Source organism: Arvicanthis niloticus, chromosome 26 (assembly GCF_011762505.2).
Source record: "Arvicanthis niloticus isolate mArvNil1 chromosome 26, mArvNil1.pat.X, whole genome shotgun sequence".
Classification (NCBI taxonomy): Eukaryota; Metazoa; Chordata; class Mammalia; order Rodentia; family Muridae; genus Arvicanthis; species Arvicanthis niloticus.
The window spans coordinates 826,516-841,780 of NC_133434.1; the positions used below are offsets into that span (position 1 = coordinate 826,516).

The 15,265-nt window shown below is 37.8% G+C and overlaps 1 protein-coding gene across 5 annotated transcripts in view; it reads left to right on the plus strand.

Moving 5' to 3' along the window:
- The window catches only part of Zbtb44 (zinc finger and BTB domain containing 44), a 43,083-nt gene extending 28,169 nt beyond the window's left edge, over positions 1–14,914 (plus strand). Inside the window, exons 3-6 of one of the 5 annotated variants that reach the window (XM_076924571.1) lie at positions 5,843–5,927; positions 8,342–8,505; positions 10,726–10,809; positions 12,818–14,914. In XM_076924571.1, the coding sequence (XP_076780686.1) occupies positions 5,843–5,927; positions 8,342–8,505; positions 10,726–10,809; positions 12,818–12,828 (344 nt within the window). In that variant the 3' untranslated portion in view covers positions 12,829–14,914. Of the gene's footprint in view, positions 1–5,842; positions 5,928–8,341; positions 8,506–10,725; positions 11,027–12,817 lie in introns of all 5 variants that reach the window. The other 4 variants (XM_076924568.1, XM_076924569.1, XM_076924570.1 and 1 more) reach the window with 4 other exon arrangements.
- The last annotated feature ends 351 nt before the right edge of the window (positions 14,915–15,265 follow it).

Here is a 15,265-nt window from a genome sequence, read left to right on the forward strand (position 1 = left end):
CATAACTTACTGGCTAAGAAAGAATGATGTAGGTATTTTTGTGACTGTAGTCACCTTGTTCTGTCTGCAAGGTACACTTTTTCACATCGTTCTTGCATTTAATAAGAGTCACAGAGTAGTAACTCTCTGACATTGATGCCTTATGAGGTTATGTCTAACAGAATACTGTGGGCTAGCTAAGAGTACTAGGCCTACTCCTGAGGGTCTGATCTGGTCCTGAGAGTTAGGCTTAGGCTGCTTGTTTTTCTTTCCCTCCCCTCTTTTTCCCTTGCCTTGCTCATTTTGACACTAGGCAGTGAACATAGAACTTTTCACATGCAAAAGTTTTCTACCACTAGATCTTCAGCCCTCTTGTCTAACATGCTGTACTAAAGACAGTGTCTGAATTTATCTAATAACAATAGTGTCACAGCTGCATTAACAGCAAATTTACCAGCTGGCCTCACCTATACTGGTAATTGATAAGGTGGATACATGTTCTTTTATTTCAGTTTTAATCATTAATATTACCTCTCATCATGCAGCACACAGTAAATGCATGTATGTATATACATATATGTGTGTGTATGATTTACAGAATGATTATAATAGACTACAACAGAAATCAGAAGATCTCAGTAGACTGATAGAAATGGAACTAGAGTCTGTACTGGTAAAATAAGAACCCCAAAATAGCCATAAGGAAGAACCTACTTCTTGACTTGAAAGCAGAAACAGTTGAGTCCACTGCAAGGTTAAAAGGCAAAGCTAGAGCAAGAAGGTTTAAATGGGACCAGGTGGATGGGTAGTCAAATAGGCTGTCAACTGTGGGGAGAACCAAGCCCGGCTGAAGCCCTAGGGCAGTCAGAGGGAGGAGGTACCTGCCCTGTCCTTGATACACAGATCAGTTATAAGGTCCATGTAGGGCTGTGCCATTGTAGTGCTAGGTGTATATGGGCTATAAGTAAAGGAGTAAAGGGTCTTTACACCTTTTTATTTTTTTTTTTGGTCTGCTGTGTCTGATGAGTTCTTGATACAAAAGAAGCTATATTGTATACCATTCTTTGTCAAGAGGGTGGGTTGATTTTATAAGCCTGATCTTACCAAATCAAGCTAATTGTGGCCACAAATTGATTTTACTGTCTCAAGAGGAAGAAGTGTCTGTCCAAAATTCTTAGCTGTCGTCACTGACTTCTAAGAGGGAAATGGAACCCAGGGCCTTTTGTAGATTTACTGAATGCTATACCTCCAACCCAAAAATTGTATTAAAATTAAATTTTAATAATATAAGAAACATTACCAATAAATAATTTGTACAGCTTGCTGTTAAGTCATCTAATTCAGATTCTAGTTCATATAATTACTTGTTTGTGATTGGTAGCACAAACTATCATATCAGGAAAAATTTTACGAAATTTATTTTTTGTTCATAGTTATATAAGTAATATTTTCACACATATGCCAAAACTTCCACAATATGGATGGAACTTTGAAGTGATGTAGTTTTAGCTTTGGGTACACTTGATAGCCATAGGAAAGAGTAAACTACTTTTATTTTTTGCATGCTTACTATCTGTTGAATTATGGATTTAACAACCAAGATATAAGTGACATTTTATTTTGTTGAAGTAGTCTTTTTTTGTTGTTTCAGATGTATAGTTTTTACTCTGTATGTATCATATACGCAAGTGTCTGTAGAGGCCTGAAGAGCATCATATTTAGAGCTGTAATTACAGGCTATTGTGATCCAGCATGGATATTGGGAACTGAACTCGGGTCCTCTGGAAGAGCAGGAAGCAGTCTTAATTCCTGAGCCATCTCTACAGGACCTTGACCAGCTTTTTAAATAAGCTATTGACATTCTAGAAACCAAGACACAGTAGTTCTTATTTCTACCTCACCAAGATGCCACCCTCTCCTAGGAGTGTAACCTAATGATGAGAATCAAGGCCACTAGATCAATCATCCAGGCTTTCCTTTATCATACCTGGTTTTGTCTTTGACACTGCCTATAAACAGTAATAGCATCTTCATTAGTGATCAGGGGCTTTTCCAGTCCGTCCGTCCTTCCTTTCTTTCTTTTTCTTTCTTTCTTCCGGTTCTTTTGTTTGTTTGGTTTTAGTTTGATTTGGTTTTTGTTGTTTTTTTGGGGTGGGTGAGTTTGATTTTGAGACAGGGTCTCTGTGTAGCCCTGACTATCTTGGAACTCACTCTACTCTGTAGACCAGTCTGGCCTCGAACGAATTCAGGCAGATCCTATGAACCTTACCTCCAACCAAGAACTTCTTAGTTCCTAAGGGGCCTGTTGCTAAGAAATCCCAACTGTCTATGATACCCAGGAACATAACCAGTTAGAAATGCTGATGTCCAGAACTCAAAAGCCTTGGATTTTGCCTCTGGTACCTGCTTGAGCATCACAGGCTTGTTTCTCAGTTACTATCCATCATGTGATCCTTAGCTTTGCCTGTCTGTGTTGTAGTATCTACTCTAGGGTTTTGTCACAGTGACCCAAATGGCTTCTCACTTTTAACTCTCAGCAGTAATCTTCCACATAACCTACTGTTGATCATGGAAGAATGCCTAGACATAAGAACCTGCTGTACAAAAACCATGAAAGCCTGGTGTCTGCCATGACAGAACCTCCCTTGCTGGATTCATACCACACCTCCATTGTGCTTAAAAGCTTCTAGAGAATTGTACATTGGGCTGTGGTTATTCTGAAAAGGTTAGAATCCTAAATGGGAAACAGGGAAAGTTGAATCAGCTCCACTTTAAGGTTTTCTCATTATTTGAGATTTGATCATTGAGGAAGGTAGTCAGTGAGAAGCATCACGTTAAACAGCATGTCTGTTTGTTCTTCTTTTCTGGGAGAGGTTGTTAATAATATAAGAAACATTACCAATAAATAATTTGTACAGCTTGCTGTTAAGTCATCTAATTCAGATTCTAGTTCATATAATTACTTGTTTGTGATTGGTAGCACAAACTATCATATCAGGAAAACACAGGAATTGAAGGCCAGCAGGAGCCAGATGAGACTCCTGTCTCAAACAAATCTACACTGAAAGGGCCTAATAATTATTAAGAAAAGCACAACTAGTAATAGTCTCTCCAGGTGGCATGCAAGTGTTGAGGACTTTCCAAACACAGAGGGAAAGGAATAGAAACCAAATTTCTATACAAGCAAGTGTAAGTTTTTCAGTCTTAGAGAGGTTGCTCACCTTAAAAGTCTGAATCACTAGAATTAAACCTGCTGCTTGTCCTTGAAACTCCAGTCCTTTGGCAGTGGGTAGACAAAAAAGAAGGAGGGAACTGGGGAAATAGTTCAGTGAGTAAGGCATTTGCCAGAGTTCAGATACCCCAGCACCCACATAAAACCAGCCAAGCATAAAAACATATGTAATTGCTGAAGACAGGACACTCTCCCCCACACACCTCCAGAGCAAGCTGGCTAACTACACTAGTTGAATTGGTGAGTTATGGTTTCAAGTGAGACCTTTCTGAGTTCAGTATATAATAGAGGGCATTCTAGGAGGAGTGAGATGTTTACTTCTGGCCTACATACACAGGCATTTACATGTATATCCAAGAGAAGGGGAGGGGCACTTCCTGAAAAGCGATCACCCACTAGATCATTTGCACATACAGTCATCTTGGTTATACAACATGCAGACAAGCCTTACAATCACAAGTCACATTCAAGAACCTAGCAGAAGCAAGTATAAACCTTTGGAAGAGATCATATTTAACTTCAGCCTCAATAAATCAGTTCTTTATAAATGATTTCAAAAGACAGAAAACAAGGCCACAAACCATAAAGGATAAGAAGGGAACAAGGCAACAGAGATGCACCAACAAGGAAAAGATGATAGAAATCTGGAATAAAAGGGACCAGAAAGCCATTGAACAGTTTCTAATAAATATGCTTACTCAGCACAGTTAACAGGTTTGAACAATGAGAGAGAGCAGTAAATTATACACAAAGTAACAGCAGATTTAGAAGAAAAATTCTAGCTAAAAACAAAATTAAAATCTCAGCAGATTGGATTTAGCAAAAAAGAATTGAGAGTCTAAAAACAAATCATTTTAATATTTTGTTGAAGAGACAGGGAAAATAAAGACTATATTAGAGAAATCAGGGTGTAGGAAAACATACAAATATATAAGGGAAAGAATATCAGAACCCTGTGGGATGTTGTCCTAAGAAAAGTAACTGCTAATCTAGATTGCACATACAGTGAGTTCAGTAGGGAAAATGAAGGATCGGGATGTAGCTCAACTGGTAGAGTGCTTGCCTAGCATACAGGGTTAATCACCAGTGCTGCAAAAACCAGGCACAGTGGCCTACTCTGTAATCCCAGGACTCAGGAGGTACAGGCAGGAATATACAGAGAGTTCAAGTATCGAAAAGATAAAAAGTTGTGAAGCTCCTGCCTTTGCTTTCTGAGGGCTTGGGTACAGGTCTGTGCCACCTCGTGCTCCATGAGACCCTGACTCAAAAAATAAAGTGAAGCTGTTTTCAGGTGGGCAATTTTTTTTAAAGTTACTAAATCATTACTAGAAAATATTAGGATGGCCTCCATCAGGCAAAGCTAAGCATAAATAAGTCTCATATTTAAGAACAAACAGGCAAAGCATGAAGAAATATAAGTAAGCATTATTTGCACAACAGAGCAGTAATATCTGCAGGCCCAATCAATCAAAATACCAAAAAAATTTGCTATAGAATCAAAGCCAGTAGGAAAGGGAGTTCAGGCTGTCAGCCATCCTTGCATTATGTGCAAAGTTGTGAAGGGTTTGGGTAGACTTTGGTTAAGTTATATTCTGCCCCAGGAGCTGGGAGGAGTTGCTAGGGACAGAACCCAGGGCTTTTTGCATGCTAGGCGTTTGATTTACCACTAAGCTATATCCCCAGTCCAGAGTATGTGAAATGACTAAGATAACTAACCAGTAAAAACAGGAGGGAAGTATATAATTTCCAATTCAATAGAACAGGGATTTGAATTTACACATGTACATTAAGTTACTTCCGTAAGAGCATTCTCAGCAGCAGAGTTCATAGAACATCCCATACTTCCCTCACGAGGGAATAGGTTATAAATATTCTATAACAGTGAAAATAAACTAATTATAACAATGTGAATATGCTACAGTATATGAAGCTGCAAGAATATATAATAGTATATGAGCATGTATGAATGCATAATTCAAGTTTATAACTAGATAACACTAAACTGGAGTTAGAGCACTATGAGTATTGGGAACCAAGAACCAAGGTCTTCTAGAAGAGTAGCCAGTGCTCTTAACTGCTGAGCCATCTCTCAGACTTGACCCTTGTCCTTTAAATTGTCTGTAAAAATTGTGACAACAAAGTAACTTCTAAAAGATACAAATTAACAATGCTTTCTTAAATAAGTATCAGTATCATTTAATTTTATGTGGATTTCAGTTTGCATTACATTACACTGCTTATTTTCCCAAGGTTCCCATGAAAGAAATATACCTGAAAATTTTAAATATTGAAGCTACATTTATTAAATCATCTTGTCCTGTGTGATTTACTTTTAAATCACATGAACATTCAATCAAAAATAAAATATAACCAGGTGGTTTATACCAGTTGGTGGTGGCACACACTTTTAATCCTAGTACTTGGGAGGCAGAGGCAGGTGCTACAGTGTGAATTCCAGGACAGCCAAGGCTCCACAAACCCTGTGCTTCTGTGTAAAACATTACACTTTAATAAGATGTGAGCACTAGGTAAGTTAGAGGATTGGATATGTGACTTGTAGTTAACAGTTAACATCTTGGGTTATTTGCACCAAACATAACAACTGTCCCTTTTAACAATTCTTTTTTGCAGGCTCAGTAGATGAAGGAGTCACTGAAGGATTGCCTACACTTCAGAGCACTTCTAGCACCAATGCTCATGCAGATGACGATGACAGGTGAGTGCCAATGGAGCCTGTCCTTTCCTCATGAGACTGTGCTCATAGCTCTCAATTCAAACTTGTCTAAGAAATTGAAACTTAAGGACAATTTTGCGTATTTCCAAAACTGCCTAGTTTCCTAACCTTATATATAGAATGTTTGCTCTCTTGTTTGCCAAGTATATAGTTCTAGATTCCATACGTGATTTTCAAGGTCTTGTCTTCATTCAGCCTCAAAGAACTATACATTATCCTTTTTCCTTCATCACTTCTCACTTGATTGCCCTGAATCTAATCTTTAAGTCCTTTCAATCCTGCTATATTGGTTTAAGACACTGCCATCTTTTTCCTGACTACTCTAGTAGCTTGGAAATTATTGTTCCCTGATTTCATTCTCCACTTCTTAAGTCCAAGTACTACCAGATCATTTTATTTTTAACTAAGATGTCATGGTTTTTCCTTGAAATCTAAATTCCTGCCAGGCAGTGTTGGCACACACCTTTAATCCCAGCAGTTGAGAGTCAGAGGCAGGTGGATATCCTGAACTACAAAATGAGTTCCAGGACAGCAGGACTGTACAGAGAAACCCTGTCTTAAAAAACAAACAAACAAAATCTAAATTCCTTATGTTTTGTTCTACATGATCCAAGTTTACCAAACTCTCCTCAGTTCCCAAAGCCTTCCACATTTGTTCCTTCCTCTGGGCCTTTCTGTTTCATAACCTTTGCGTAAGATGTTTTCTCCCCTAATCTTCATTTTTTATATAATTTAATGTGTGCTGGTGTTTTGCCTGCATATATGTTTGTGTACTGTGCACCACATCTCTGCCTGGTGCCTGCAGAAGCTATTAGAGGGCATTAGATCCCCTGGAACTGGAGTTTCAGATGGTTATGAGGCGCTATGTGAGTGCTGGGACTCAAACCCAGGTCCTGGAAGAACATTCAGTACTCTTAACAACTGAGCCATTTCTCCAGCCCCCTCTGGCTCTGGCTCTGACCTTCAGATCATTGACTTGGTATCAATTGTTGAGGAGGCCTTTACTGACTACCAGCTTAAACCAGCACTCAGTCACTGTGGGGTCTTCTTAATTTGATTCTCTACCCTCTCTCTGGTCCTTTCCCCAGTTATTTATTGTTGATCTCTCACTACTGAATATAGATTCCACTGGAAGCATTGCTCCTCAGAGAGCATGCAGAATAGTCTTTTTGGTTTTTCCGAGACAGGGTTTCTCTGTGTAGTCCTGGCTGTCCTGGAACTCACTCTGTAGACCAGGCTGGCCTCAAACTCAGAAATCCGCCTGTCTCTGCCTCCCAAGTGCTGGGATTAAAGGCGTGCGCCACCACCGCCCGGCTCAGAATAGTCTTAATGCCTGTACTTGCTGAAAACTTGAAGGATTCAAAGATGTGTTATTCTTGAGTAGATAACCCTGGGAGATTATGAACCAAAATCACTTGAATAAATTAGTAAAAGCATAAATAAGCATAAGTGCTCTTATTCCTCAATTTAAAAATTTAAAATAGTAATCAAGTTGTCTGTTCTTTATTAAATACTTCCCTGAGTCTTAGGAGTATAGAAGTGAAGTAAATAGCCTTTTCTCTTTAGAGCGCCATGAGTTTTCAGGGAAGTAAAGAGGTTGAGGGTAGATGAGATAGCCGGCAGGAGTCTGCTGCTGTCTATAGGAAGTTACCTGCTTAAGCAATAGACCAGTTCAAGCTTGCAGGAAGAGCAGGGGATAAATCAGCTACAGTTTATAAAATGAATGGATACAACCTGAACAAAGAAGGTAGGCTCATTGAAGAGGTTCAGTGGCTGAAAACACAGCATATAAGCACACTAGAGGAATTGTTTAGTATAAAGCATATTTTGAAGCGGGCAGGGGTGGGGTATGACCAGAAATTAGACTGGTAAGAGAAAGCTCATATATGAGTAATTTTGGATATTTTTTGTGGGGGTTGAGAATTTATTCTAAAGAAGACAGTTACCACAAGATTTTAAAGGGGGAAATGATAAGGGTCTAAATTAAAACAATAGAAGAAAGGAGGGAAATCAAGGTAATCTAAGGTAAAACAGCTTATGATGTTTTATGTCCACACTTAAAGATGCTGGACACCGGGCAGTGGTGGCGCACGCCTTTGATCCCAGCACTTGGGAGGCAGAGGCAGGCGGATTTCTGAGTTCGAGGCCAGCCTGGTCTACAGAGTGAGCTCCAGGACAGCCAGGGCTACACAGAGAAACCCTGTCTCGAAAAAAGCCAAAAAGAAAAAGATGCTGGACATTCTGGACAATCACATTGCTTTTTAAAATTTTCTAATTGAAAGTCTGTTTTTAAAAGTCTTTGTTGCTTCCTTTGTTCATTTAAGAGTTGGATTACAGAAATGTGTATTCAACTTAAACATCAGAGCCTCGTTGCCTTCTTTGGTTTATTTTTTTAGATTGGAAAATGTTCAGTATCCCTATCAACTCTACATTGCTCCTTCTACCAGCAGTACAGAACGGCCAAGTCCAAATGGTCCAGACAGACCTTTTCAGTGTCCAACCTGTGGGGTTCGCTTCACCCGTATTCAGAATCTAAAACAGCACATGCTTATCCACTCAGGTAATGTTGCTTTCCATGTTGTTGTATAAGTGGGTGTGCCAAAACATTCTACTTTGTATTCCCGATTAAAATGGAAAGTAAAGACTTTGTACCAGGCATAGTTGACACATGCCTTTAATCCCACCATTCAAGAGACTGAGGCAGAACGATCGAAAATTTGAGGCCAGCCTAGACTATATAATAGAAAGACACCATTCCATCTGAGCAAGGGAAAAGGGGTTTAGAGAATGGGAAGAAGAAGTGGAGGCTGGGTGGGCTATGAGGGAGGTCCATTACAGAACAGAACAGAAATATGCAGTCCTGAGAAGTCAGATGAGACCAGACTGATTTTTTGAAATATTGGGAAACTAGAATAGTTTACCACAGGTATCCAGTATTCTGATTAAAACTTAGGCAGTTGTGTATAGTAAATGTATAAATTAACAGGTACTGGATATATTAGGTATATGATTCACAAGTGTAAATAGAGTTGAAAATTATATATATAGGTGATTCTTTGAATTTCTCTGTAAGTTTAAAAATTTTGTCAAATTAAAAAGCCTGCTTAAAGGATTTCATATTTTGTTTTAATTCTATCAGTATCTGCTTTTGATTAGTCAGTTTTGTAGTATTTTTTTGGATAGAAAAAAAATATGTTAGATGGATGTGTGGGAAATGTCAGTGAAGTTTGTGTGTAGTGATGATATCCAGGTAAACAGTAAAGCCTGACTGAGGATGAGAGGCCATGACTGCTGCTGTCAGCTGCATCTCGATCTCCGGCTCTCCATGTTCTTGCTATCTCTGTCCTAGTGCCACTTCCCTGTGACCTCGTTAAGTCCACAGGTTGGCTTATGTTCTGCACTTTTAGCTTCCTTCCCCCCAAATTGTGATAGTAACTGTAATGAAACAGTTAATATTTTTTATAACTCCCTTATCAATACCTAATAATATATTAAATACTCAAGAGCTAATTATCGTTTAATGATCCTATCATGATTGTTACATATAGAGATGTTAGAATTTTTTTTTTAATTTCTGTATAAAATGGTATCTTATCTTAGTTTTTCTGTTGCTGTAATAAAATATCCTGAGAAGAGCAACTTAAAGGAATAAGGGTTTATTTGGCTCACAATTCCAGGTTACAGTAAGTCCATCATGGCAAGGAAGTCTTAGCAAGAACTTGAAAGAACCAGACATATCAATCCACTCAGGAGCAGAGAGCAATGAATAATGCATGTATGGGGGTATTCTTCTTGCCCTCTTGTTGATACAGTCCGGAATTCCCTGTCCATGGAAAGATCCCACTGACAATTAATGTAATCTTCCCACATCAGTTAACTTAATAAGGATAAACCCAGAGGCCCATCTTCCAGGTGATTCTACATTTTGTTGAATTGACAACACTAACCATCACAGACAGGTGATGGTTACACTTTGAGTGTAAACCTCTCTAATGAAATACATGTTGTTACTAGGGATTTGAGGTGTATAAATGGTGTATAAAGTGTGTTTTACAGCTAGAGATTTGGTTCAGTGGTAGGACCCTTGCCTAGTATGCACAGGCCCTAAAGTGCATCCTAGTTGCACAAACAAATGAAATAATTAGTGTTCTAATTTCCTCTCCATTGCTGTGATAAAACTTAGGGGAGAACGGGTTTATTTCGTTGTATAGGTCACAGTCCATCATGTAGGGAAATCTGAGCACAGACTGCAGAACAACCATGAAGGAATGCTGCTTGCTGGCTCACTCACAGGCTCATACTTTCCTAGTTTTCTCATACAGCCCAGAACCACCTTCTGGAGAGTGGTACTGCCCACAGTGGGTTGGGCTCTCCTACACCAGTTAGCAGTGCAGATAATTCCCAACAGATGCCGGCTAGTCTGATCTCTGGCAGGTTCTTAGTTGAGACTCCATTCTGATATGGCTCCAGGCTGTGGTCACATTGACAGTTAAAGCTAACTAGGATAATTAATTTTTAAAGTCTGGAAAATACATCGTTTAGAAGAACATTCAGAAAAAAATTCAATATATATTACCTCATTGCCTCTTCCCTATCTTGCCCTTTTTTAAAGCAGTAGTGACTGCAAATATTCTGGACTACCTTTGAAGTAACGTTGAGTCTATCTTATTAGTGTTTTTCTCTTAATATTATTATAAAATTGTTATTCAGAAATGTGTGATTTTATGACCTCTCAGTTTATTTTATTTTTCAGATTGTATTTTGCTGTTTTGTTTTATAGGAATTAAACCGTTTCAGTGTGACTGCTGTGGAAAAAAGTTTACCAGGGCTTACTCGCTAAAGATGCATCGCCTAAAGCATGAAGGTAAACGCTGTTTCCGGTGCCAGATATGTAGTGCCACTTTCACTTCCTTCGGGGAGTATAAACACCATATGAGGGTTTCCCGGCACATTATCCGCAAGCCTCGGATTTACGAGTGCAAAACATGTGGCGCCATGTTCACCAACTCTGGAAATTTAATCGTGCACCTGAGGAGTCTGAACCATGAAGCATCAGAGCTAGCAAACTACTTCCAGAGCAGGTGAGGTGCACAGCGAAAACCCCATCAGGAAAAACTGCTTTCTAAACTCTTCCTGCTTTTAGGGCAGCCTGCTGTGTTATTATCAGGTTGCCAGCTAATTAGTCACATTCATTTTAAATTGCCACTATGCATAATCTGATCTCCTGATCTGATGAAATTTTGGTAGGTCTCCTAAGTTATAAAGTCATACTATATTATTGGTATTTAAAATATTTCCTACAAAATAAATAGTAAAAATATCCCCACAGAAGACTATTTGTCCTCTTGGGTTTTTGTTTTTATGGAGTTAAATAAATTTCTATATACTATATATCATTCATATATACATATACATATATATATAATACTAGATTTAACTAGATCTTATTACCAGATATACCATGCCATATATATCTTAGAAGAGTACAGGTCAGACTATAAATGTTAGCAGAGTTCTTTTTAAAATTTATATATCCAGGCTTGTTGGTGCATGCTTTTAATCCCATAGGTAGGCAGATCTCTGAGTTCCAGGCCAGACTGGTCTCTAAGACAGCCAGCACTACACAGAGAAACCATATCTAGAAAAAACAAACAAACAAAACATTGATACCTGTTACCATAGATGTGATTAGGTCCAGTAAGTCTCCTGTTTTAGTGCTCTGGCTTTTTTAGCAATAATTCACTATAATAATATATTTGTGATTTATAGGTTATCCAAGTAAACACAATTCTATTTATTTCTAGCTCTGCTGCTGATGGAGCATGTTGGGTGTCATTTGAGATTTAGCTGAAGATAAAGCACAAGCTTTAACAGGATAGTATCTAAGTCCTCCTGTAGACATAAAACTATTATGTGTGATTTTTAATACTTCATTAGAATTCCACCTCTGTAGGAATCCTTAGTTTCTCAAAACATGAAATTCTTTTAAACCCTTACAGTTGACCCCCCCCTTTTTTTTTTCACATCTTTTCAATTCTAAACTATTGTATAGATTTTATTTTTCCCTTCAGACCAGGTATTCATTTTATTTAATCAGTTCTGATTCTGAATGTATGGTTATGTCACTAAAGCTAGATTATACTTATTAGACATAGTTGTTGAAGAATTAAATAGTCCAGTTTCACCACTCCTATGTGTCTTTCCCATATAGGGCTCTGTATCTTACACTACTCTTCTATAACCCATGAAGACTTTTTAGGAAATATACACAAGACATTAGAAATTACTTTGTAGACAAACAGATTTTAATTTGTCTATTAATACTGAATATTCAAGTTATTAAGAGGTCCCTTCAAATGTAATAAGAGATTCTTTCCAAATTCTTACTAAAATGTATTACTGTTTCCATACATAGTAAGGTGAACACTTAATTTCTACATCTTTAAATTTCACGTAGTAGAATGTATGTAAGGTCATGTATGCATAAAGACTGAGCTTCTTAGCTAACCTCTATGTAGGTAGAAATACAGAGATAGGTTTATATAAACCTCTTACTCAGCTTATTCACATGATGCTTGCTTTAGTGAATTGCCACTTACATTATATATAGACTCCTATATGTAGATCCAGAAAGGGCTTTGAAGTATCCAGAGAATCACTGGGAGTGATCATTAATCTTTTTTATTGCCCATAGGGAGATGGGATGCACTTTGGTTCTACTGAATGGCGTCAGTTGTTATTTGGGAAAGCTTATTTATTAACTTCATTGAATAATTAGTGAAAGGAAAAGTCCCAGTCTTGTTTTATAGATGATATCTCTTTATTATAGTTTGAAAATTAATTTTCTATTTTATCCTTTGCCTCTCATTTAGTGATTTCTTAGTACCGGACTACTTAAACCAGGAGCAAGAAGAGACCCTTGTTCAGTATGATCTCGGAGAACATACTTTTGAAAGCAACTCTTCTGTTCAAATGCCTGTGATTTCACAGGTCTCCTCAACCCAGAATTGTGAAAGCACTTTTCCCCTGGGGTCTCTTGGTGGGCTTGCAGAAAAGGAGGAGGAACTGCAAGAGCAGCCAAAGACCAGTGCTCATGCTGAGGCTCCCAGAGATGACCCCCCCAAGGCAGAGCTATCTTCTATAACTATTGAGTAATTCTGTGATTGGCCTGGGTTTTGGTTTTTTGGAAAGTGCCTGTGCTTGGTCTCACATCTTTAAATTTAATTTAATTTTTTAAAGAAGAGTTCCCTTTGTAAGCCCTGAAACTGGAGGGTTCTTTGTTTTGTTTTGTTTTTTCATAGCTGAGAGATTGCTTCTGTATGTATACAATAAGGTAACATTGAAACAGAGCATACACTTTGAGACTTAAGGAAAATCAGCTGACTTAGAACATGGCAGTTCTTCCTCCCATTGTTAAAAGTGGGCAGCAGCAGATGCAAAAGGAATCAGGTTGTTGTTGACCTTCCTGAGAAAGAGGGCTAATGAGAAGTTACTAAACAAGTTGACAATGCCTAAGTGAATGTTTACTCCTAGATGCAGGGTGTTATGAAGCCTGTAGTTTTGGAAGTATTTACGGTAATTTTCAGATGAAGGTAAATAACTTCTGAAATCCAGTATATTCATTTTTAAGCCATTTTGAATTTTTATGGTGAAAAATTAGTATCAGGCAGGCATTTCCTGTACCTTTATAATACCACTCCAAAGGCTAAGAGGTGTGATTGAGAAGAGTCAGGCTGTGCATGGAATGGCAGGGTACAGAACGAGGTACGTATACCCAGCTTTTCAAGAACTCTCTTCAGACCGTTTCTCTTCCTGGTCATTGAATGCTGACACCTGGCTAACTAGGACATTGCTCAGAGAAGTGTCCTCGTGCCCCACCAACAGCACTTTCACTTGCATATACTATTGTGCTGCCATATAAAAGAAAAATATTGAAGATATTCTATATTTTATATATAGGTTTATGTATTGTTGAGGATGTTAATGCTGTGCTGTTTTGGACAAAATAAAAGAATTCTGTTTTGAGGCTACGTTCTTAACCCAATTAAGATTGTTTACAAGATCACGTATGACAACAATATAATGTCCTTATTCCAAAATATTTTGAGGTATTGCCAAGTTTGTTAAAAAGCAGCTATTATAGTTTTCACAGGATGTAAGCAATAATGTGAAAGATAAGAAGAGGTTGTAAAATGATCATCTGTGACTCAGAAATTGGAGGAGGGATTGTTAAGACTAGAATCTAAAAACTTTGCTACTCAGATGATAACATTTATATGATACTCTAGATTGGGATATACTTTTTTTTATCTGCTGCCATTAATGCCTCTTCGATCTGAAATATTCATGAATCCACAAATAATGAACTTTTGTGTAATTTTTTATATAGAAAATAGCCCCAGCGTCTGTCATTATGATAGCCCCTGATGAGGTTAGAAGACAGAAACAATGGGTTGTTTGGTTGTTTGTTTGACTTTGGATGTTACTGTTTGTTTTGTGACAGGCTCATAGGTAGCCCAGGTTGGTCCAGACTCACAATCCTCTTGCCCCAGTTCCCTCACAACCCTTGCTAACATCATATATTATAGACATATCACTACACCCAATTCGAACTATAGTCTTAGTCAAACACATGATCTGACTTTTATCCCAATGCCAGACCTTACTTTTTATATTATAGTAATTTGTTTCTTTATTAATTCTGCAATTTAATTTCTATCTCTGTCCTTTTTTCTTCTTAATACTGAGAATTGAACCCAGGACTTTGTATCTTATGAGCACATGCTCTGTCACTAGATACAACGCCTCCCCTTATTTCCAGTTCTCTCCCTGACTCATGAGCTTATTTGCTCCCAAGCATAAGTGTGTGACTTTCAGAAAAATCAACTAGAAAAGTCAGTAATTTTTATTTTATTATCATATATGATCTTTGAAAATTGTGCCTACTAATAAATAAATCCTAAAACTCATTAGAATCATATTTTAGTATGGTAAATGTTCTTGGTTCTAAAGTAGGTTGTTTTGTTTTTATTTTGTTAAGAGCTAGAAAAAAAAGAAGAAAGAAATAAGAGTAAATTAGAGATGAATTGATTTGGAGAAGTCTTGAGATTTTGGTTGAAAGTGTTTCAGTACACCCTATCCTAAGAGTTCTGGTAGCCTCCCTGCGAAGAACATGCCTCACTATGGATTTTCATTACTAGTGACAAATCTTGTAGCCAACCTTAATGAGAGATTTGAATATACTATGAATACACAAATGGTAGTTGCCTACTTCCCAAATCTTTTTGATAAAGTTACCTGACCAGTGTTTAATATAAAAT